The 21,725-nt window shown below is 36.7% G+C and overlaps 1 protein-coding gene across 3 annotated transcripts in view; it reads left to right on the top strand.

Moving 5' to 3' along the window:
• PDCD6IP (programmed cell death 6 interacting protein) overlaps window positions 1-16,867 on the top strand; it is a 32,907-nt gene extending 16,040 nt beyond the window's left edge. The window contains exons 6-18 of one of the 3 annotated variants that reach the window (XM_082325998.1): window positions 1,294-1,394; window positions 3,920-4,036; window positions 6,451-6,673; window positions 7,443-7,566; window positions 8,286-8,463; window positions 8,866-8,977; window positions 9,783-9,952; window positions 10,719-10,967; window positions 12,375-12,509; window positions 13,433-13,527; window positions 15,180-15,312; window positions 15,689-15,906; window positions 16,694-16,867. In XM_082325998.1, coding sequence (XP_082182124.1) covers window positions 1,294-1,394; window positions 3,920-4,036; window positions 6,451-6,673; window positions 7,443-7,566; window positions 8,286-8,463; window positions 8,866-8,977; window positions 9,783-9,952; window positions 10,719-10,967; window positions 12,375-12,509; window positions 13,433-13,527; window positions 15,180-15,312; window positions 15,689-15,906; window positions 16,694-16,862 — 2,024 coding nt within the window. In that variant the 3' untranslated portion in view covers window positions 16,863-16,867. Of the gene's footprint in view, window positions 1-1,293; window positions 1,395-3,904; window positions 4,037-6,450; window positions 6,674-7,442; window positions 7,567-8,285; window positions 8,464-8,865; window positions 8,978-9,782; window positions 9,953-10,718; window positions 10,968-12,374; window positions 12,510-13,432; window positions 13,528-15,179; window positions 15,313-15,688; window positions 15,907-16,693 lie in introns of all 3 variants that reach the window. The other 2 variants (XM_082325997.1, XM_082325996.1) reach the window with 2 other exon arrangements.
• The last annotated feature ends 4,858 nt before the right edge of the window (window positions 16,868-21,725 follow it).

Here is a 21,725-nt window from a genome sequence, read left to right as displayed (position 1 = left end):
GTTAATATGCCAATATTTTTTTCTTAGAGCTCAAGCTTCCTATGAAGGAAGATGCAACTACTACACACTAGGTGGGGCTAGAAGGACAGTCTAAATAGATGTGGTTTTATTAAATATTTAGTGCACTGGACAGAAACATTTTAGCAAAGAAGTAAGCTGCTAGATGTCGTAAGCTCTGTTCTGTTTGTCATCTAAATCCTGTTCCACAGTGAAAAGATGTTTCTGGCATACCTTAAATGCATTTACCTCATAAAAGGTAAAAATATTACATCATAGCTCATGCCTGAAGTGTTGTAGATAGATGTGTGAACATGCTGGAATGAGCAGCCCACTTGGGAATTCTTTTGATTTAATTTTGGCTATTAATCATACTCTGCAGACTTCCTAATCTCCCCATACCCCCCACTCATGCTTATCAAGCTGGCAGTACATAAAAATCACCTGAATCAGAGGATGCTTGTTTGTAGGGGCATATGTTTAGACAGCATGGCCAATGTTTGCGTTGATTGCCTGCCTTCTTTTGGAAGGCTGAATTGCTAGTGCAGGCCAGAGGTGATTATAAAAGGAGATAAAGATAGATGCAGCATGTTGCTATTTTAATAGTTTTGGCGTCGGGAACAGGGTGAGGACGTGAGGCAGGGAATACCACTGCCGCTAGGCACACGCAGCTCTGATATGAAGCAGTGGATACCACTTGGAGGAACTGTGGTTATTTATGTCTAGGAATGGTGTTTCTGCACTCGCTGTAAGCTAACAGTGGCATGGACTGCCATGGGAAGGAGCAGTCCCTTCTCTTCTGTTGCGCTTCTGCAAATTTTTTAGAGTCCTGACATGGAGCTGGGTTAGAGAACGGATCCTGCTGAAAATTAACTATTTTTTGCTAACTAGGTTTCAGTTAAATTCTTTGACTATGGCTGCACAAATGCTTGCGCTGCAGTAGGGAAGGGCTGGGAACAAGCTGCCAGAGTTAGAGCGGGACTGCGGCTTTTATTGGCAGCTTGCCATTGGTCCGAGGTAAAGCATCACCCTTAATCCTGCATAAATGCCAGCAGCTGCCAAAAGATTACTTGTACAACTGACTGAACCTTCAGTGTCACGATTGAAGTGGAAAATCTGGAAAATGCTGCTGAATGTCAAGAGAGAAGAATGGGATCCCACCTTTGAGCTATAATGTAAAGCTATACCCTTAGAATGCAGTTGTTGCTTTTTGAAGATGAAGTAATTACCTGTTCACTTGTAAAAACTGATGATAATAATAATTATTCTTTGTTTTTTCTCTCTCTCTCCCCCCAGATAAAATGAAAGATGGTATCATAGCTAAACTAGCTAATCAAGCTGCAGATTACTATGGTGATGCTTACAAACAATGTCAATATAAAGATACTTTGCCCAAGGTTAGTAACTCTCATGGAAATAATCTGGGATCTGCTGTTATTGTGAATAACTGTTATTGTTTGCAATGTACTTGATGAAATACACTTAAAATGTATCCTCAAGAAAAGCTGACATATTGCTATATTGCAGGGAAATGAACCTGTAATTTGAAAAACAGTGAAGAATCTAGGAGGCAAAATATAAGACTTATTTTAAAAAAAACAGACTACTACATGAAGTGTGTTTACTTGCAACTTGCATTTCATTTAAAGTGAACTTGAAATGTTTATGATAGTATTTAGGGATGCCTTCTTAGTACTTAGTGCCTTACTAAATCTGTTTTTCAAACTAACACTTTCTAATGGGGCTTAATTGGCTTCTAGTCTCAATGTTTTCATGTGAAATTTGCTCTCATGTTGACAGCATGAATGCAGGGGTACTGTTCGCTTACCTGTTAATGAAAAACATGACTGGAAGTCAGTGTGTGTCCTTTATCCTTCTGCCTGCCTTCTCTTCCTCCACCCCAAAACAGTCTTGAATCTTGTAAATTATCTCATTTCAGTCTTGACTGTTCATTTGAGTGCTGTTGGTTTTGGAAGATGCAGAGGGATCTTTTTTCATGCTATTTGAATATATACTGTATAACAAGTACTTTAAAAATGAGCAGATTTTCAATGTTTCAAGTGTATCAATTATGTGCAAATCATAAAATAGTAGAAAACCTTTTGTGCAGTGTTATAAACGTAAAAGTTGGGTAAGATTTACTTACTTTTGATATTGTTGGACTCTTGAAATTTATATCTAGCTAAGTAGGAGATTGTCTTCCGTAGTGCTTTTTTTGTGAATGTCCTTGGGAAGCATCCCTTGTTGCTAATTTGCAGTTATTTTTCATTCATTAATAGTTTCAAAACTCTAAAGTAACTATTCCAGCTTGCAGTGGTCTTTCTTGTTACAAATAAAATGTGAAATATACTAGATTTACTAAAAATACACTAGAAAACTTACTAAAAATATTTCTACCAGTGATAAATGGAAGTGGTTGATGTCTGGTCCTATAACTTAATATGCAGCCTTAGTCAAATAATTGCCAAAGTATTTGCTAAAGGAACTTTTATTTCCTCTGGGGAAAAACATCACGTAATGTTTTTTTTCCCCTCTAGTTTCTAATGCAGAGTAGAATCTTGATAATGATAGGAGCTATATGGGTAAGGGCTACTGTACTAAAGTAAAAGCATGGATTTTTATTCTTAAGAAATAAATGACACAAATGCCTTTGTAGGCCAGTCAGTGACTTTTTATGTATATATATTTGAAAAAAAGGTTTTTCAAAGTTCAATTGATATCTTTCTTGGCTGCAACTTGAAAGTTTCTTTTATATATGCACATATTTCCTCTCATGCATTCTGTGGCATTTTAAAGATGGGGCCAATTTCTTACTTAGGTATTATGTTTATGATTGATTTCTGAGAGGCAATGAGATATAATAAAGCCATTGCTTTGTCTTTTGTTGTTGTGGACCTTTCTGAGCCATAGATCCGCCCCTTGTTACAGTTTCACAGTAATCTGTCAATTGATTATTTGAAAGAACATAATCAGATTTGCTGATTCCATGAGTTAACACCAGTTCTGAGAACAGTTACATGTTTAGGAGTGTGAAATAGAGGTTGACTTGATGTGTCAGACTCCAGTTGCAAGGCCTCCCAGGCAGCTTTTTCTTCCAAATTTACCCTCTTTTTTTTTTTTCTTTTCTTTTTTTTTCCTCATCTCTGTGGGGGCAGCAAGTTTGCACAAATGTGAAGAAGCATGTCTTTATATACTGAGGTCTTTAAAACATTACTCTGGTTTTCCAGTGCTCCTTGGTTTAAGAAATAAAACAGTAAGGCCAAATCCTTGATCAAAGACCATGCCTATACTGTGGGCTGCAGCATAATGTTTTCTTCATGTCTTGGTTGGTACTCCTGCAAAGATAAGTGCGTTTGTATAAAAGTCTAAAAACGACTTTTAAATTGCTTTCTATGTCAACAGTTATTGGTCCTCTTTATTTGTTCTTTGCTTTCATAATTTTAGAGTTGCTTTCTTGATAGGCCTGCTGCTGTTTTAAGTGTAATTCCTTTGTTAAATTAGAAAAAAGAAAAAAGGCCTGTCTTTCCCCTGCCTCTCCTTCTTTTAAGAACATTTTGTCTTGCCTTTGTCTTGGGGGCATTTGAGTGTGTTCTTTCAACTATCCTTTCTAATATATGCATGCACTTCTAATCTTTGAAGTAAATGTTGCGACTTCATGGCTTGAATTTAAATTGTAGTTCATCTAAAATAATGGACACCAAGACTTTTCAACAACAGATAAAAAAAAAAAAAAAAAGACTGGATTCAATCCATGCAAAGTCACGCGGTCTCTGACATTTACCTCTAATGTTTTAACCTATCTAAACCATTAATTGGGTGATTCTAATTTCCTTTTCTTCTTCCTTTTTTCTTCCTGCATCCCATGTTGTCTGTGGTGGTTAATGTGGTTGGACTTTCCCCTGGTCAGTATTTTTATTTCCAGGAGGTGTTTCCTGTTCTGGCTGCAAAGCATTGCATTATGCAGGCCAATGCAGAATATCATCAATCTATCCTGGCAAAACAGCAGAAGAAATTTGGTGAAGAAATTGGGAGGTTACAGGTGGGTGACTTTTTTTCTTCTTTGAAAAATATGGGAAAACTCTAAATCCTGAAAAGCTAGCTCAGAGTTCTAAAATTCAAATAACTAAGAATGAAACGTATTAAAAAATTGCAGAGCATGTTTGTCACATGAATCAAATCATTAGCAGCTGTAAAGATGAGAGGTATATCTGTAGCTTTTATAAAGATGTATTTTAATGAGTTTTGGGCAGTTTGATACTATTTGACATGTTAAGCCTGTATCTTTGTTTGCATAGGCTTCTTATCTCAGTATAGCTAATATAACAGATTTTTTAATAAATTTTCCTAAGTAATGTTATCAAAAAATCCCCAAAACATTAAAATTCTGCCTGGTCCATACCTAACTCCTTTCCTGCAATCCTGATTTAAATCTGAATAATTTTTGAAAAATGTACAAACAGTTGTACTTTTAGTATTTATAGTGTTTTGCCTCCGTATCTGGTTTCTAGAGGGACTCAGATATATATGTTGTAATGAGTAAGGTCGTCTCATGTTTTGAGTGCAGTAGGGAAAAAAATAGCTCAAAATAACTACTTTCTTCAATGCCCCTGGTCCTTGGGGGTGGGGGGCGGGGAAGTGCTGCTTTGACTGACTTTGTAGGATCCCTGTGCAATATCTATTTAATGATATGCAGGAGAGTTGGGAGACTTATATAAGACTATCATGTTGACATTTTGAAAGTTACCATTATGCATTTATTGACTTGGTGGGGGATGGAGCTCGAAACTTTTTTTGTATGCTTGCATGACCATGAAGTGCCTATATGAACTTCTAATACCAAGTCGTATTATGACTACATTACCAGGTGATGGATGAAGGTGTATCTGTTGTTTATTCTTGAGTTTCAAATCTACCTAGCAGACCTCCTTTTTCTAGGACTCTACTGTAATAGAATATTAATGTCTTTTTTTAGTGCTCACCCTTGACAGGTCTGGCTATATCAAGTTTACTATCATTGTTAAGTTGTATAATAAATTAGCTTGTGTCCATGATTTTTCTTCATATTGTGTTACAGGAAGCATCCCCTCATGCCGAGTTGTTAAAGAGGTTTTTTTTGTTTTGGTTTGGTTTTTTTCCTGTGAAGCCTGAGGGAAAATACTCCATTATTACTTATTCTAGCATGGCTTCAAGTACAACATGTAGTCAGAAGTTAAAATCCTGTGTCTTCTTATTTAAAACATCTAGGAAGATGAAACTTAAATCCTGTTCTCCATAGTTATTAAAATACTGCTTCCATAATTAATCTAAATCAGAGGTTTAGTATCCTTTTTGATGATTTTTTGAAAAATGTAGTTGCTATAAAGTAATACTCTCTTTTTATTTGCCTTTTTAAAGGCTAGAACAAAGATGGATTAAATTGGGGGGGAGATTAAGGTAAATTAAGGTAAATTAAGGTAAATTCTTCCAAATTAAAGTATATGTGCACACCTCTGTTTCTTATTTTCTGTTTCTGGCAAATGCTAGTAAGACTGTGGTATTGTATCAAACCGAAACTACTGTTGTGTGATTTCTGGCGCAGTGGAAAGTGGCAAAGAATCTCAGCAAATTTCAAATGTACTTCACTTCTAATGTAGCTCGGGTTCCACTTCACAATCCCAAGAAGTTCAAGTTTTTGAATTGTTGAGTTTATGTAAACCGTGACTGACATAACTTCTTAGTATTTTGTTTTACGCATTCACAACACAAATGTGATCAGGATTGAACAGATACAATCAAAGGACAGTGTGTTGTCTTGCATCTCTCCTGCAGTAAATTGGATGTAGGAAAACCAGATACCTCAGGGTTGCATCTAGGCTGAGCAGACAGAACTGAAGAGAGAGCAGACCTTGTATTTTATTTTAATTTGCAGTAGGATTCCAGCATAATTTCTGTAGCTTCTGAGCTCAAGGTTAGATGGGTGTTGGTGGCAGATGTGAAAAGCAGGACTCTGGCATCTTCCTTCATGAATGTGAGCAAAGTTCGAGAAACAATTTGCAGTACCTGCAAAAGCAAGCTGTGAGTTTCATGAAACAACATGAAAATGACATGGTGGCATTTTTTTTTTTTTTTTTCCCCTGTGAATGGGTGTTTGAAGTGTTATTGCCTCTAACTCATGATCACTTCTTTTGGATTTTGGGGACTCATAGTGAGACTATTGTGAGATATTTGGTTACTGTTTTGGGGGTTTTTGTTTGTTTTTTTCAAATGAGCTATTTTAATGACTAGGATCTCCTTTTTCCTTTTTCATACATAAAAGAGGGTAGAATATTTTCTTAAGGAAATAATAATATTGATCATATGTGTTGACAGTAGGTACTTGGCTAACTGGGAAGCTCATCTATTTTCCTGAATATATATGAATGTCAGAAAGAAAAGTTATTATTTTAATTTTAACTGTATTTTTATTTTTTTTAGCATGCAGCAGACTTGGTGAAAACAGTGGCATCTCGTTATGATGAGTATATAAATGTTAAAGATCTTGTTGACAAAATCAACCGTGCACTTACGGCTGCCAAAAAAGACAATGATTTCATTTACCATGACCGGGTTCCTGACCTGAAAGATTTGGAGTCCATTGGAAAAGCCAGCCTTGTGAAGTCTACTCCAGTTGTTGTTCCCCTCAGTCAGAAATTCACTGGTAAGGGAAGTGTGTGGAGCACACAGGGTAATTGTTACCTTGTAAAACACATGGCCACCAAAGTTTATTGGTACCATGAAAAAGTAAATGTTTACTTTTGAAGTGTATTAAGTGTATAGCAGTGTTTTTGAAAGTGCCATTTGTCCTTTCCAGTTTGTTGTTCTATTACTTGATGATAAAAAGTACTGGAAGAATAAACCACAGGTTGAAAATAATTATCTGCAATGTGCCCTTCTCGTCAAGATTTTTCTCAGATTATCTCAGCAACTGTATTTACTATATTAAACCAACCTATTTAATTTCAGAAGGAACACTAATATAAGGGAAAGGTATCAAATTGTACAATCTTAACTAACCTAGTTGCTGGCCTTCCATAAAGCTGAAAAATTTCAGTTTGTTGGCTGTACAGGGGAGTTCTGAAAAATGATCCTCTCTTCCCTTTCTCATTTTCTTCCTTTAAAGAATCAAAATTAGAAATGAAACATTAAGGCCTTAAGGAAAATCTGATTTGTAATCCTACAATTGTTTTAAATATAGTGCCTTTAAATTATTTCTAACTCAATTTCAGTCTTAAAGACTGAAATCTAATCTAAAGACTTGTAGAAGTAGTTGTTTTATTTTTTAAACACATCTTGGGGAGTGGGGGAGAGTATCTTAAACTGTGTAGATCTCTCTCTCTAGTACAACCTGTACAAAAGAGCTGTGAAGATGTTTGTGTCCTTTTACCTTCACAGTGCAGCTTGAATAATTTATACTACTTCAATTGCAGATCTGTTTGAGAAGATGGTTCCATTGCAAGTTCAGCAATCCGTGAGTGTTTATAACCAGAGAAAGGCAGATCTTGTAAACAGGTTAATAGCCCAGATGAGAGAAGCCACAAATCTGGCAAATGGGTAAGTATGGCTTCTTGTTAAATTTCTCAAGAGGAGTTATGGAACACCCTATCAACATGGTTGCCTTGCAGCCTGCAGACACCCAGATTACAGCAGTGTTTTTTTTTTTTTTTTATTACTGTATGGTAGGCTAGCAAACTTCAGCCATAGCAGGGATATTTAGAACTACTTTTCTGCAGACGTTAAGACTGAAAACATGTTAAGAAGAAATAATATTTAATTTTCTTCAATTTTTTTCTCATTTTTTAAGGAGTCCGATACTTGCTCAGAAAAAGTTCCAGTACCATTAATCTAGAAAGATTGTCACATTCCAGTGGTCAGCTTGATTGTACCAGTGACTCAATACATGATATTTTTCCCCCAGAATTTTGCTCTTTAATAATAAAAAAATAGTATATCAGGCTGAAAGACAGGAATGTAACTCAAGGCAGATGGTTCTTTATCTACCAGATAGTTACTACTGAAAATGTTTGCCATATTTTGTAAGTGCTAGAAGACTAGGATTTGTTTAGCTTTTTAAGAGCTTTGAAACGTATTTTTGGTGAGGTATATGCTAGGAATAAGTTTAGCGTTTTCAGTTTGAATTTTCTGTCCAGGAGTACATTATACTGTTTCCATTATAATTGACTGTGTGATTGTTTGCATAGCAGTGTTATTTACAGGATAAAACCATCTAAGAGCACAAAACAAGTTGCTGTTTGACATGTTCATGTTTTCAGTGTGTTGGCTTCCCTCAATCTTCCTGCTGCTATCGAAGATGTGTCTGGCGATACCGTTCCTCAGTCTATTTTGAACAAGTCTAAGTCTGTGATCGAACAGGGAGGAATCCAGACTGTTGACCAGCTGATCAAAGATCTGCCTGAACTGCTACAAAGGAACAAAGAAATTTTAGATGAAGTAAGCTCAGCAACTGCTAACACTAAAACATTCTTAAGCACCACCACTGAACTTTTTCTCTTTAAATGGCAATAAAAAAAAAGCATGGTTATCCAAAATGATTGTAATTTTACAGCACTTTAAAAATGTGCCATTTAAGGGTTTAGTCCATACAAAAACTGTGCTGTCACATGAGGATGTTCCCTTACAAGTATTTTGTTTTAAAAATTGTTAGAAGCAGGAGGGGGAAGCATTCTAAAGAAATTTGGGTGATTTGTGCTTTTCATGCCTGTTTTTTATTTGCCAAATTAAATTTATAAAGGATGTATAGGCATTCTGTGTATTTTCTGCACTAGCTGTATGTTTTGTAGCTATTTCATGTTTAGAACGGCTTATAATGCATGTAACATTTTACTCTTGTAGTCACTAAGATTATTAGATGAAGAAGAAACTACAGACAATGACCTGCGAACAAAATTCAAGGAACGCTGGCAGAGAACACCATCCAATGAACTCTATAAGCCTTTAAGGGCAGGTAAAGTTCATGTTTCATGCTTTGGATTCCGGGGATGCTCTAAAAAACTCCATTCTTATTGTGTAAATTAAAGTAGTTTTTAATGCTCTGATATTATCTTTGAAGATACAGATTTCAGTGGTGGAGCGATTATGCCAAAAATATCCTTACTGCAATCCGTACCATTATTTGAAGTTGAGAGATGATGTGATAGCACAGAATTTGCTGCTGCTTTTGCACCCGTGGAGTGCACATGCATGCTGAAGTTTCAGAAAGCATATGTAAAGAAAAATGGCTGTCCTCCTAAGAATCTGGCTGCAATTACCTCTTAAATACTTTAGCAGATTTTTCTTTGTATATTAACATCTTTTTTTGTATTGCCCATCAATGTGTTCTTTTCTCTTTGATTTGGTGTTTGTTTTGTTTTTTTTCCCTAGCAGTTAGTCAAACTACTTAGGGCCATCACTCTAGCATGTTTACTATGCGCTTAATACATATTGTTTTGAAGCTAACAAGGGACTGGTACCCCTGCCTTAGTTTGGCAAAGTTACAGGGGTTTAAACCTGGGGAGTAGCTCAAACAGGTGTTCATTCATATATTTTTGTATGCTTGTCTGGAGAATTAATATAGGTGCGTAGTTTATACGCTATTTAAAACGTAACTTAGAAGCTTAAGTTTTATTTATAAGTCTTAATAACTTCATAATGTGCAGGCTCATAAAAATGTATGAAGACTTGCTGAAAAGCATGAAAACTGCTCTCATGCAAGACTTAAATAAAACAAGTTTTGAAATTATATGAACACCCTTTTTTTCTCCCACCACCAGAGGGAGCCAATTACCATAGTATTTTGAACAAAGCTGTGCAAGCAGATGGCCAAGTCAAAGAGCGCTATCAGTCTCACCGGGATACCATTGCACTTCTGTGTAAGCCAGAGTCAGAACTCAACGCAGCCATTCCTTCTGCCAACCCAGCAAAAACTTTACAAGGAAGTGAGGTAAAGAATTGAAATTTGTCTCTATTTTAAATAGAAGTGCTATTTTTCTAACAAAGTAAACTTAGATGAATTGGTGTGGAAGCTGATCCTTAGCTGCTCTTGTTTCTGTCACAATTGATACAGAAGGTAACTAACATTTGGAAAAGTTGTGGTTTTGTTTAAAATCTGCTTGAGTATATTTTGTTACACTTAGTGCGAGCAAGTTCAGTCACCATGGACAGCAAGACTGGGTGACTATTCTAAAAGGAGCAATCCTTGATGAATATTTTTGTTATGTAGGGTGGTGGGGTGTAGTGCTCAGGTTCTTGGGGCAGTTAGGCAATGTAATAGACATGGCCCAGTATTTTAAAGTAATAGGCAATTATACCAACTTGCTTTGCAAGAAAGTCATGGCTCATCTACAGCAATATGATTATTTTTCTCCTAAGAGTGAAGTCAGTGGTTTTGACTGCCATTTTTAGAATACCCCATTGGAAGGTATCTGATCAGTTTTAAAAAAAAAATAGATTTAAAAAATCTATGTAGTAATTCAATGTTATTAGTGGAAGCAACTCTTTAGTGGAGAATATAACTTGAGAAATGCTTGAAGATCTTTGTTTTGTTGCATTCTGTCCTGGTTTGTCATCTTAAATACACCTATAAACTAATACTCATGTAGTAGTGTTGCCAGCATCAGTGAGGAGTGCAAGATGGAAACAAGTAATAGAGTATACCTCTGCAGTAATTCCTCTAAACATGCTAACTTCTGACAATTTCTGTTTCCTAGGTTGTTAATGTCTTAAGAACTTTGCTGGCCAATCTGGATGAAGTTAAGAAGGAGAGAGAACAACTGGAAAATGACCTGAAATCTGTAAATTTTGACATGACAGGCAAATTCCTGACTGCACTTGCGCAGGATGGTGCTATAAACGAGGAGGCTATCTCTGTGGCTGAGTTGGACAGAATTTATGGAAGTTACACACAGAAAGTGCAAGAGTCCCTAAAAAAGCAGGAAGAACTTCTCAAAAACATTCAGGTACAAAAACTTGTATGTCTTCCTTCCTCTTAAACTAAGGAGCAATGATTCCTCTACCTTTCCAGTGCCTTAGAAATCTCACTTCACTTTGTACTGTTTTGCTTGTTACTCTGTCATAGGCCAGTTGCTATTCCTTTGCACCTCTGATCACTGAAAAATACAGGTGTGGGGTTTTTTTTCTTTTTTGTTCACTGGAAAGAAATGTGAACTTCTAGCAGACTCTCCCAGAGCTCCAGTATAAATTCTCTTGGACCTTTTCTTGGCCCAATTCTGCAGATCGCTTTGCCCTTGAAAGAAGCTTAACTGGTGTGTTAAGAAGTTTTTGGGTTTGGTTTGGTTTTTCCCCTCATCCCATCTTAATACTTCTTTCTGGGATAACAGGAGACCAGTCCTTACTGTATACCAGAAGACATTTTGGGTGTCTGAAGTACATTTTGGGTTTATTGCTAATTGCTGTTTACAGTGTGCTTGACTTCCAGCATGTGCAAAACTCATCAAAGTAAAAATTAATGAGAATTTCCCAAAGTTGATTTATAAATTCAGCCTTAATTTGTCGGTAATACTAGGGGCAGGTACCTGAAACATCTGGCAAAAGAGGAAGTCTTAGTGCTTTGACAAGTGACAATAGTAGCTTGAGTAATGATGGGGCTTATTTGTGCACAAGGGTACTTGGAACTTCTGGCTGCAACTTATATTTGCAAGAACAGGAGACTTTTCCAACAGGGAAAAAATTGTTTCTAAATGACCATATGGCTCAGGTTTACTAAGGACTTTGTATTCAGATATCTTTTAACATATATACTTTTAAAATCTTGATGGATATTACTTTGATGTTTGAATGTTCTGGAGTGCAAGTTTGGCTGCTTCTGGCAGGTGAAGTAGTCCTTTTTAAGTTTGCTTGTTTATTTATTTTCTCAAAAGAAATGAGATGTAGGTGATTTTTCTGCCAGTTTTCCACTTCCTTGTCCTTTTAATGGCTTGCCAATGTCAGCCAAATTTGAGATAGAGCTTCTTAAAAATATACTAACTTTCAATATGATTTGATGAACATCAATGGAGGGTAGTACAGGAGAGGGCCTAATTAGTATAGCTTCTGAGAGAGAGTCTGCAGTATGAGACTGAACTTGAGAACTAGCTGAAGGCAGCCCACAACACAACAGATAATTAGCTGTTACCTACTGCTAGTGAGTTAATATATATATATTATAGTTCTGAAATAGCCACTGCACTTGGGAGATAGCAAGTATCGGGAAGTACAGTGTGTGGCTGGAAGGTGAGGAAAGGCAGGTCTTGGGAAAAGGGCATAGAAGCAATGAATAAGAGGAAAAAAAAAAAACCCAAAATACAGAATCTTACACAGACCTAGGTTGCATTATTTTCACTGCTTATTTTTTCCCGTCTTTTAAGAATGCACATCAGGATTTTTCAAAGATGAAACAATCAAACAATGAATCTAATTTAAGAGAAGAAGTTTTGAAGAACTTGGCTGTAGCAAATGACAACTTCGTGGAACTTGTAGCCAATTTAAAAGAAGGCACAAAGGTATGGTAATGCTTAAGGGACTGGAAGAACTTTTTTGTTGTTGTTTACTTACACAATGAGACATGAATAAAAATCATAATAAACTTTGCAGACATGCTAGATGAGAGGTACATTTTTGAGGATTTTACTACTGAAGTAAGGACAGCGAGTTGCTCGAATTTTGATTGTTTAGACAGCTGGGAAATGCTTCTTTGTTTCTGGAAAGTAAGCTTTTTCTGAGCATTGCTTTATATTAAAATAGGAAAAGGTGTTAATTACAGCTGAGTAACTGATGCTGAAGTACCCAGATGAGCCATTTTATCTGAAGAATTCTTTCAGCTGTTCTCCCACGGTATTTAATCACCTTATCAAATTTGTGTGTTATATACTACTACTGCATACATGAGGAGAGATGATGATGAGGGCTTTAGCTTGCTTTTTTTGATCTGGGCTTCTGGAAGGTGTCTTACTGCTTCTGTATTAAGTACTTTTTGCTGGTTTATTGATAGCTCACTAGAGGAAAAAAGAAATAAAACTCTGAAATGTCTATATAAATGAAATGCATGGAACTGACTGAAGGCAATAAAATAAAAAAAAGAAAAAATTATCCTTTAAAAATAGAGTTAATCACCAGAAGTGATCTAGTTTTGTTCTTTCTTAATACATTTTCTAGTCGTTTTAAACTAGTTTTATATTTACACACACACACGTGTGTGTGTGTGTGTGTATATATATATATAAAAAATGTATATTACAGAGATGGGCAACAGCTGACTAATATTTGTTTTTGAAAAGCAGAATAAAATGCACTAGCAAACTTACTGGAATAGCAGATTCTGGGCACTGTAATGTAACACCTATAACTGGATCAATATGTAGAAATATGCTAGCATGGAGTCTGAAAGTATTGATTGAGCATGTTGGTGTTTTCTTTCCTTCGCTAGTTTTACAATGAGCTGACAGAAATCTTGCTGAAATTCCAAAACAAATGCAGTGACATTGTCTTTGCTCGCAAGACTGAAAGAGATGAACTGCTCAAGTAAGATTTCAATTTTTTGTTTGTGTTGTAGAAATGGTTAAGTATTTATCAGAAATTAATCTCTGGGGACATGTTTATTATGGTACTTGTTGAAAAGAGAAAGGGAGAATAGGTGTGTTAACACTATCACCTCTTCTTTACCTTAACGCTAACCCCACTCTACCATCCCCTGAAAAAAAGAGGAAAGTGATAGGAGAAATAAATACAAAAATCTACTTTGAAGTCTGCTCTACTGTTCCTCTATACAGTTCAGTATGAATCTGTTTCATCTTATGATTTCACTCTCAGTTCTTTTTGGCATGCGTCTCTTAATCATTTTATTTTATTCTTTCCTTTGATGAACTTCCGATTTCTGCACCTTGTTTCTGCTGTTACTTTGGTTTGAGAAATTTGATAAAGATACTAAATTTTGGTTTTGTTAGCTTAAGTATAATACAGTATTGAATAGTTAACCCACTATGACAAACAGTTTGAGATATACATATGCGTATGTAATACAGCATCAAGACAGTATTTCCAGCTTTTTCTCCATTGTTCCTTTTTACTGCAGGAGTAACTAGGAGGACAGTTTTCTTGGAATTTTTGTTTGTCTTGTTTTTTCTACACAGTTTCTACAAAAGTTGCCAGTTTTGTTCTCCTTCTTTGGAGCTCTCCTCTGCATGCTATATAATAGGAGCCTGTAGTTTGTTGCTAACTAGACTGTATACCTTTGTCAGTCTCCCATCCTCTGTTTCAGAATGCCAGCTATCAAGTTCTAGCTATTACATATTGCTCACCTATCATTTTTATGCAAAATTGTCTGAAATTTTAAATGCTTCCGAAGGTGTCTCTGAAGAATCTGCCCAATCTCAAATATTGAGTCTTTGCATTGAGAAATGCACTACCTTCCTCTGAATATGTAACTTAGAACTGCTTTCTTGGAGTTTTCATGACAAGCTGACTGTAAAATTATACTGTTTAATGGCAGCTTGTAGTACAACATGACACCAAAGCCTCCTTGTAGCTTACCAAGAGTCATTCCAACAGTAGAGGTAACAGAATAGAGAACTTGAAAGCTCATGTGCTGAACCATTCAGATTTTTGCCAGGGTTTTTTTGATAGTTATGCTTACCCAGATATAAATGATATTGCAGACTATCTAGCAGCCTCTATTTATTTATTTATTTATTTATTTTAACAGTTGTTAGCTGCATGCAATATTTAATTTAGGGCAATCTACAAGCAATACAACATTGCTTTTCTTCTGTATTTGAGCATCTCTTTACATGTCAAAATTACTGAAATTTACTTTTATCCTTTTCCATAGCCTTGAGGTTTCCTTAGGTTCTCAGGAAAGCTTCCGAGTTGCTAAATGTTCGGACTGTTCTATAATTTCTGATCCCAAAGCTTTTGGCTAATTCAGTGATGTATATCCAGTATTGAGTTGGAACATAGAGATATTATTAGAAAATAAATGTAACAGTTAATCAGAGGACTGGCTAGAGGATTGTTTCTGTGGAAGTGATTTGGTCTCCAAATTTAGTTTGAGATAGCTCAATGATCGTGCTTTAAATACTAATTTACTCTGTTGCATCGTTTTAGCTTAGCTTGCGGAAGTGTATAACAAACAATTATTGAACTAAGCTGTATGTTTGCTTGTTTGTTTTTGATAGAGATTTGCAACAAAGCATTGCTAGGGAACCCAGTGCTCCCACTATTCCTCTGCCTACGTATCAGACCACATCAGCTGGAGGAACTAAGCCTGCTGCATCGCCGACTCCTACTCCAGCACCCAGAACCATGGTGGTAAATATATGCTACAGAATTAGTGGGTTGAAAATAGAAGGTCCATACTTTAGAACTCCAAAATGATCTGTAATTTGTGTATATCACTCCTTAATGTATCGGTGTATTTGGAAACATGTTGAAGTGAAATAGAGGGCAAAGTCTAAAGACTTTGCAGAGAGGTGTATTATGTACTATTGGAGTTCATAATTTATAGACTTGAAATGGAAAGCTTATTGCTTTTTAGATGCTTTCCATTATTATCTGTATAGAGTAAATATAGAATGTCTGTTTAAAATGAAAATAAAAATAAAAATCAACCAATCATATAACCACAACTTTTGATTTCCAAGACTTCCAGAAAGAAGCTCCAGCTTAATTCACTTTCTCTTGTTAGGGGACTAAACCACAGCCACCAGCACGGCCACCACCACCAGTGATTTCTGCAACAAGCAGTTCCTCTTCTGCATCAGCACCCTCTGGAACAGCTGCACCTCCTGCTGCACCTCCTGCTGCTGCTCCTGCTCCTACTCCAGGAGCCAGTGCACCCGCAGCAAGCACTGCACCTTCACAGGCACAGGGACCTCCTTACCCAACTTATCCAGGTTACCCAGGGTAAGCTATGGGAGTACTTAAGCAGTTCTTTGTTATCCTGTTATCTAAAAGCACTTGTTTGTTGCATGTGACGTTTTTAAATTGGTTATTGTTATAACTGAAGATGTGTTTAGTGTTTGAGGCAAGATGATTTTTTAGTTTTAATCATGTAATTCTTGTTGGAATCATTCGCTGGTATTGTTTGTGGGGGTTCATTTTAGGTTTTTGTAGTTTGTCTTTTTTAAAGGAGAAGGGAGATAAGGCTGCAGTTCCATAACTGTGGTTTGTGGACTATTGCCAGACCTTGCATAATCAGTTGGTGTTATTTATCTCAAAAGTGTTGGCATATATCATTTTTCAAATCTTGGTGTCTTGCTAAAGATGATGAAAAATACAGAAAAAGTTCCAGTTGAGTAGTGTGCTGTCTTCTGATGCTTTTTTCCATCTTTCTGGAGTCATCATGAAGAATTGAAGGCAGCTGCTCTCTCCTTCAGTAGCAGGCTCAGCAAATGTTAAAATATGTACAATGATATTAAACACAAGAGAATCAATTTAGATCAGTTCTAGTTCCAGCAAGTTGCCTTTACTCCACCTTCTGCCTGCATTTCTGTTCCATGCATTATAATTTTTTTTCATGTTTGATCCTTGAAAGTTACCACGCTTTCTGCTGCACAAAAAGGAAAATGAAAGGAAAGCATTTGTGGTGGTTGCATGTCTTTTTGTATCTATTAATGAGTTATTATTTGCAAATTAACATAATCAGTGTTTTACAACTAAAGTATGCTTTTGTTTCCCCCACCCCCCACAGGTATTGCCAGATGCCAATGCCAATGGGCTATAATCCATACATGTATGGTCAGTATAATCTGCCATATGCGCCCTCACCTGTGTATCAAAACCCTGGACAAGCACCATATCCGGCACCTCAACAACCTGGATACCCTTTTCCTCAACAGCCTTATTACCCTCAGCAATAATGTATCAGCAAAGAAGTTCTGCTTGTGAAAATTTGGGAGAAATTGGCAATAAGCATACTAAAACTTTTAGCTTCAGTTAACGTACCATACTGAACTGTATGCAGTCTATAACTCCTGTTTATTGTTAACTGCTCAAAAATGTCTAGATCAGTTTTTGATTACACTAAACACTTTGAAAGACCTGCTGCGGTGGTTTAGACTGTAGACTAATGCCAGAATTAGAGCCTAATTCAGTGGTCTGAAACTGTACACTACGCGTTGGCTAGACCAAAATACTTCTTTGCAAAAATCCTATAAGTAACAAATGGGTTCAGATGCGAAAAATGAAGCAGTGCGTGCGCTGGATGTGATATATTCTCCAGAACCGTATAGCATTTCCTTCTATGCTCTATTGGTTTGTATTTTTTTGAGTTCACTTAAAATATGCTATTTTGTCTAATAATCAAGGCCTTGTAAATCATCAGTAAAAAAAAAAAAATAAATTACCTAAGAATGGTTTAAACACCTGGCATTCTCATTACCGTAAAAATGTGTTTTGTGTGTCTGTTAGATTCTTTCATTTATCCCTTGACTTGCATAATATAAAGATGACTTCTCAAGTGTTTAGCCTTACAACTGAATTTCCACCTCTTTTCCTTGATTCTGTATTTTTGTGACAGAATCTATAACTAACGATTTAAATCTTGGTAGATGAAGTCTTGCAGGTAGAATTTTCCTATAACTTTGAAGTGTATTGGACTGAAATACATTCATTACTGTTTTAAAAGAATGGTTACTCTCATCTCCAGAATACTACTTAAAAGAAGGGACGTCAGGGTCATTCTTACAGGACCAGTGACTGGTTGGTCTAACCCACGTTTTCCAAAGAAATGCTGATCAGAAATGTGTTATGGCTCAAAATAGGGCAACTATTGGTTGTTGGAGCTTTTCAGATCATGTTTTTAAAATGTTTCTTTTTTCCCTTGAAAAAACTAATGTATTCCCTCAGGGAGCTTGTTATCAGCAGAGAAACTTTTTTTTGTGGGGAAAAAAAATATTATCTTGTAAATTTAGAGCACATTGAATGTTTACTTTTGGATCCATCTTCTCAAGGGATTAATAACCTTGCACTACATTTTACATTAGATAGTGAAGAATATAAGTTTGTGGTTAATGGCTTCTACCAAATATTTGCTAACCATCTTTCAGTCTTTTTTTTTTCTTTTTTTTAAACATGCTTGTCTAGTGAGGGACTCTCTATTCCTTTAGCCTTTGACATGAGTTACTTGGTTCTGTGGCACAGGTAATTTCCCGAGTGCTTCATGCAAGATGTTCTGGCCTTACAGAATAGCTATCACAATACCTATGTTAAATGTTACTGCATTGTTTTTCTATTTAAGTGCCTGATTAAAATATTGAGGTATATTTTAATGTAGGGGTTTAGAGGGTGCCAGTTATTGTAGCATCTGGGTGGAAACCTCACTGGATCTTGAATACTCTTCCTCATAAAGAAAGCAGCATACGTATCCATATGAGCTCCTTTCTTTCTGTCTCAAGTTCTTCTTGCTATGCGATCACTCCGATTACTTTGTGAAGACCTACTTATCTTTAATACTCCCTGACCCCCATGGAAAATGTGGATCAAAAGGTAAAAATAAGCATCCCTCATAGAACATGAGTATCTAAATGTAAACAAATGTATTAACCCTGTAGAAGTTCAGTGATGTGGGGGAACAGGATATGGAGCAAGGGAATACAGCACCGTCGATGCAACCGTGCGCAAGGACGGGTGCTTTGCATTTCTTTATAAACGGTGCTGAATGGGGTGGCACAGGAACCTCTCCATTTTTTTTTTTTTCCCCTGATGATAATACGTAAGAGGCAAGCGAAGACAATGAGAAAAAGCTAGGAAGATAACTGTTTGGAACCAACAATCAGAGCCTGATTTTACTCTAACTGAAAAAACAGTAGTTTTCCACTAATTTCACTGTGTCAATGTGAGCAAGTGCAAGTCTAATGCAACCTTTTAAGTTTTAAATTTCTAGTACGCTATGACCTGTAGATTTTTTTCAGTTCACGCATTAGATGCATCTGAGCTATTGTGTAAGTAAGTTTGTTTCTAGTGCCTCAATTTATAAAACTTATTTTAATGCTGTATAAAAATGTAACTTGTTCAGCATAAAGATTCCTAGAACTGCAAGTTCCTTTTTAAGGTTTCGATTAAGATTCTAGAACCACTGTTAAAATATTTTTTCCAGTTGTGTTACTGCTTGCTTTAGCCTGCTATTATTTGAATATGTATAGAAATCTATGCATTATGTTCAGCTTTCACATGACCGTTTTTCTCCTTTTTTCTTCTTTTTTTTTTTTTCCTAAAGAGAACAGAAAAATCCAGACACATGTATGTATCTGCTTTTAAGCATGCAGCTGTCATGACTTTGGTTGAAATGTTATCTTGTTCTTCTATAGTTTATTAAAAAAAATCAGTTAGAAAACCTTATGTCATGGCTTTTCTCTTGAGTCCTTTGGCTTCAGACAAGTGTTACCTTGGAAAGGATGGAAATAAGTTATGGGCAGCCAAGTAAGTTTGTGCTGTGGTGAAGTCACGCAGCGTGTCGGCTACCACGTGAAATGGTAACCTGTGCGTGTGCAGGTGCTTTACAGTACAGCTGCTGCTCTGTAATAACAGCCGTGTTTAAGTCCTTGTAGTTGTATTTATTTCCAAGGCCGATGGAGTGTATTTCCCTCTGATTATACGAGGAGGAAATGGTAAGGTCCTTCTGCCTCCAGAAACTCTGATTCAAAGTTAGTTTTCATGAACTCATGTTAGGCTGGGTTGCATATGACTCACAGCAGCACGGATATGCTGGGCAAAGCCATTCAAGGCTTGTAAGGGCAGTTAACTTTTCCTAGCAGATAAATGGCCCCCATGGGCACTCCAAGAAGTTTATTATTTATTTTATTTTATTTTTTTTTTTTAGAAAAAGACTATAATACCATGCTTATTGCAGTTGCTGGGTGGAGACAAAAGTTTGCAATCACATCCTTTCGGAGACTTTGAAGTCAAGCATTTATGTTGTCTTGCATAAAAGCTTTCAATGCAATTAATGAGAAAAGGAAGTCTTATGAAGCAAATTAATTATGGATCATCAGTGAAATACCAAACTGTTGCAGGGCTAGTAGGTCTTTCCTCAATTTTTTTTTTCCTTTTTTATATAGCTTCAGCCCATATGAAAAAGTGTCTTCTTTCCTGACCACTAATTTGACATTGCCAGCTAATGATGGTTCTTTTATTATAATCCTGAATAGGATGTAGGATTATTTTGAGTGCTTTTAGGGCTGATCTGTGGGATCGAGTATGAATTACACTGAATGTAGTCCTTTGCTATTTCCAAGCACCTTGAGGCAGTATTTGGACCTTGACGTTCTGAAACAACGTCGCCCTTTGCCAGGTAGCTGAAAATGGCAAGAAAATTCTTTGGAAAGCAAATTTTTTCTGTGTGTTAGCTGGGAGATGTACATGTTACTAAAATGTGTTCAGTTCTGAAGTGACTTGCATCTCAGAACTTGCTTTCTGGGACGTGTTTATCCTGACACAACATTAAAATAGACTAAGCTAAGCGATTGTGTGTTTAAGTTTTGGTTGTGTACTGTTGGATGAAGCTACCTGAATTTTCAAGACTTTGCTATGTTTAGTTTAAAAGAAACTATTTTGAAAGTTCTAGCTCTTGAAAAAATGAGCTATTATGGTAGAGCAACACTCAAACTTGCTTTTGTGTGTTGTTTGCGGGGAAAGACGTGGGAGGATTTGGGGCTTTTTGTTGTCACTTTTTGACTAGCATTAGTCACCTGCTAGCTTTTTAGAATTATTATGACTCTTGAAAGTTGTATTTAAAGTGGTCAGTGTTCATTATTTTAAAAAAGTTGACATCCTGTTTGTCATGATAATTAAATACTACTAGATTAAAAAAAAAAATACAAATTTTGACTTTTTTTTTTTTCCCAACCATTCTAAGTACTTTTCCCTTATGCTTTTGTTCTGGCAAATAGCCAAAAACTTTATGCTTAGGTTGAGATTTTTCTGATTTGGACTCAAATTTGGAATTATAGTAACCTTTACCAGCAGTTACTGTTAATGCTGAATGACGACTGCAGTCTTGCATCTAATTTCCCTAATTGAGTGTAGTAGTCCCCGATGGTAACAACTGTATCTCAGTTGTTGTTTTTTTTTTTTTTTTTCTTTAAGAAAATAGAGTGATGTTTCTTAATCATAGGAAGAAGCTGGCCACCAATTTTAACTAGGTGTGAAAAAAAACCTTTCTACTATCAAGCATGAAAGGGAAGAGATGACCGCCATTGCAAGATCAGCACCAAGTCTTCATCACAAATTATTGCTATCGGTTCGTTCAGCTCTTTCACCTTAAATCCATTCAGCGATTCTGCATGGCGATGTCTGACTGCATTTACACTTCTAAATTAAAGCACTCTTGGGCACTGGAGTGCTGCTCCCCGTCCCGGTAAGCTGCTGGAGCATTTGCTGGTGTGAAGGCAGCCCCTTCCAAGCAGCGCTTTTGCCAGCCGAGCGTGGCACGTGGCTGGGCAGGCAGGGCAGCCGCAGGGCTGTTGGGGGCAGCCCCCCGAGGGGAGGCTGAGGTGGTGACCCAGTGTGTGGGCACGGGCCCTCCCAGCCAGCTGGCCTTGGCCCGTGCCTGCGGGCGTGGGTTGGGCACATCGACAGCTGATAGCGTCTGGGTGTCAAAGACACAGTAGAGACTTGGTTCTGGCTTCCAGTGGGGACGCTGGTGAGAATGACACCAAAACCAGATTTGACCTCAAGTAATCTTTGACTTAGAGTAACCTTTCACCTAGAATAACCTCTGTCCT

The sequence above is a fragment of the Platalea leucorodia genome (assembly GCF_965183815.1).
Source record: "Platalea leucorodia genome assembly, chromosome: 1".
Taxonomy (NCBI): domain Eukaryota; kingdom Metazoa; phylum Chordata; class Aves; order Pelecaniformes; family Threskiornithidae; genus Platalea; species Platalea leucorodia.
This window is presented reverse-complemented; position numbering and strand designations above follow the sequence as displayed.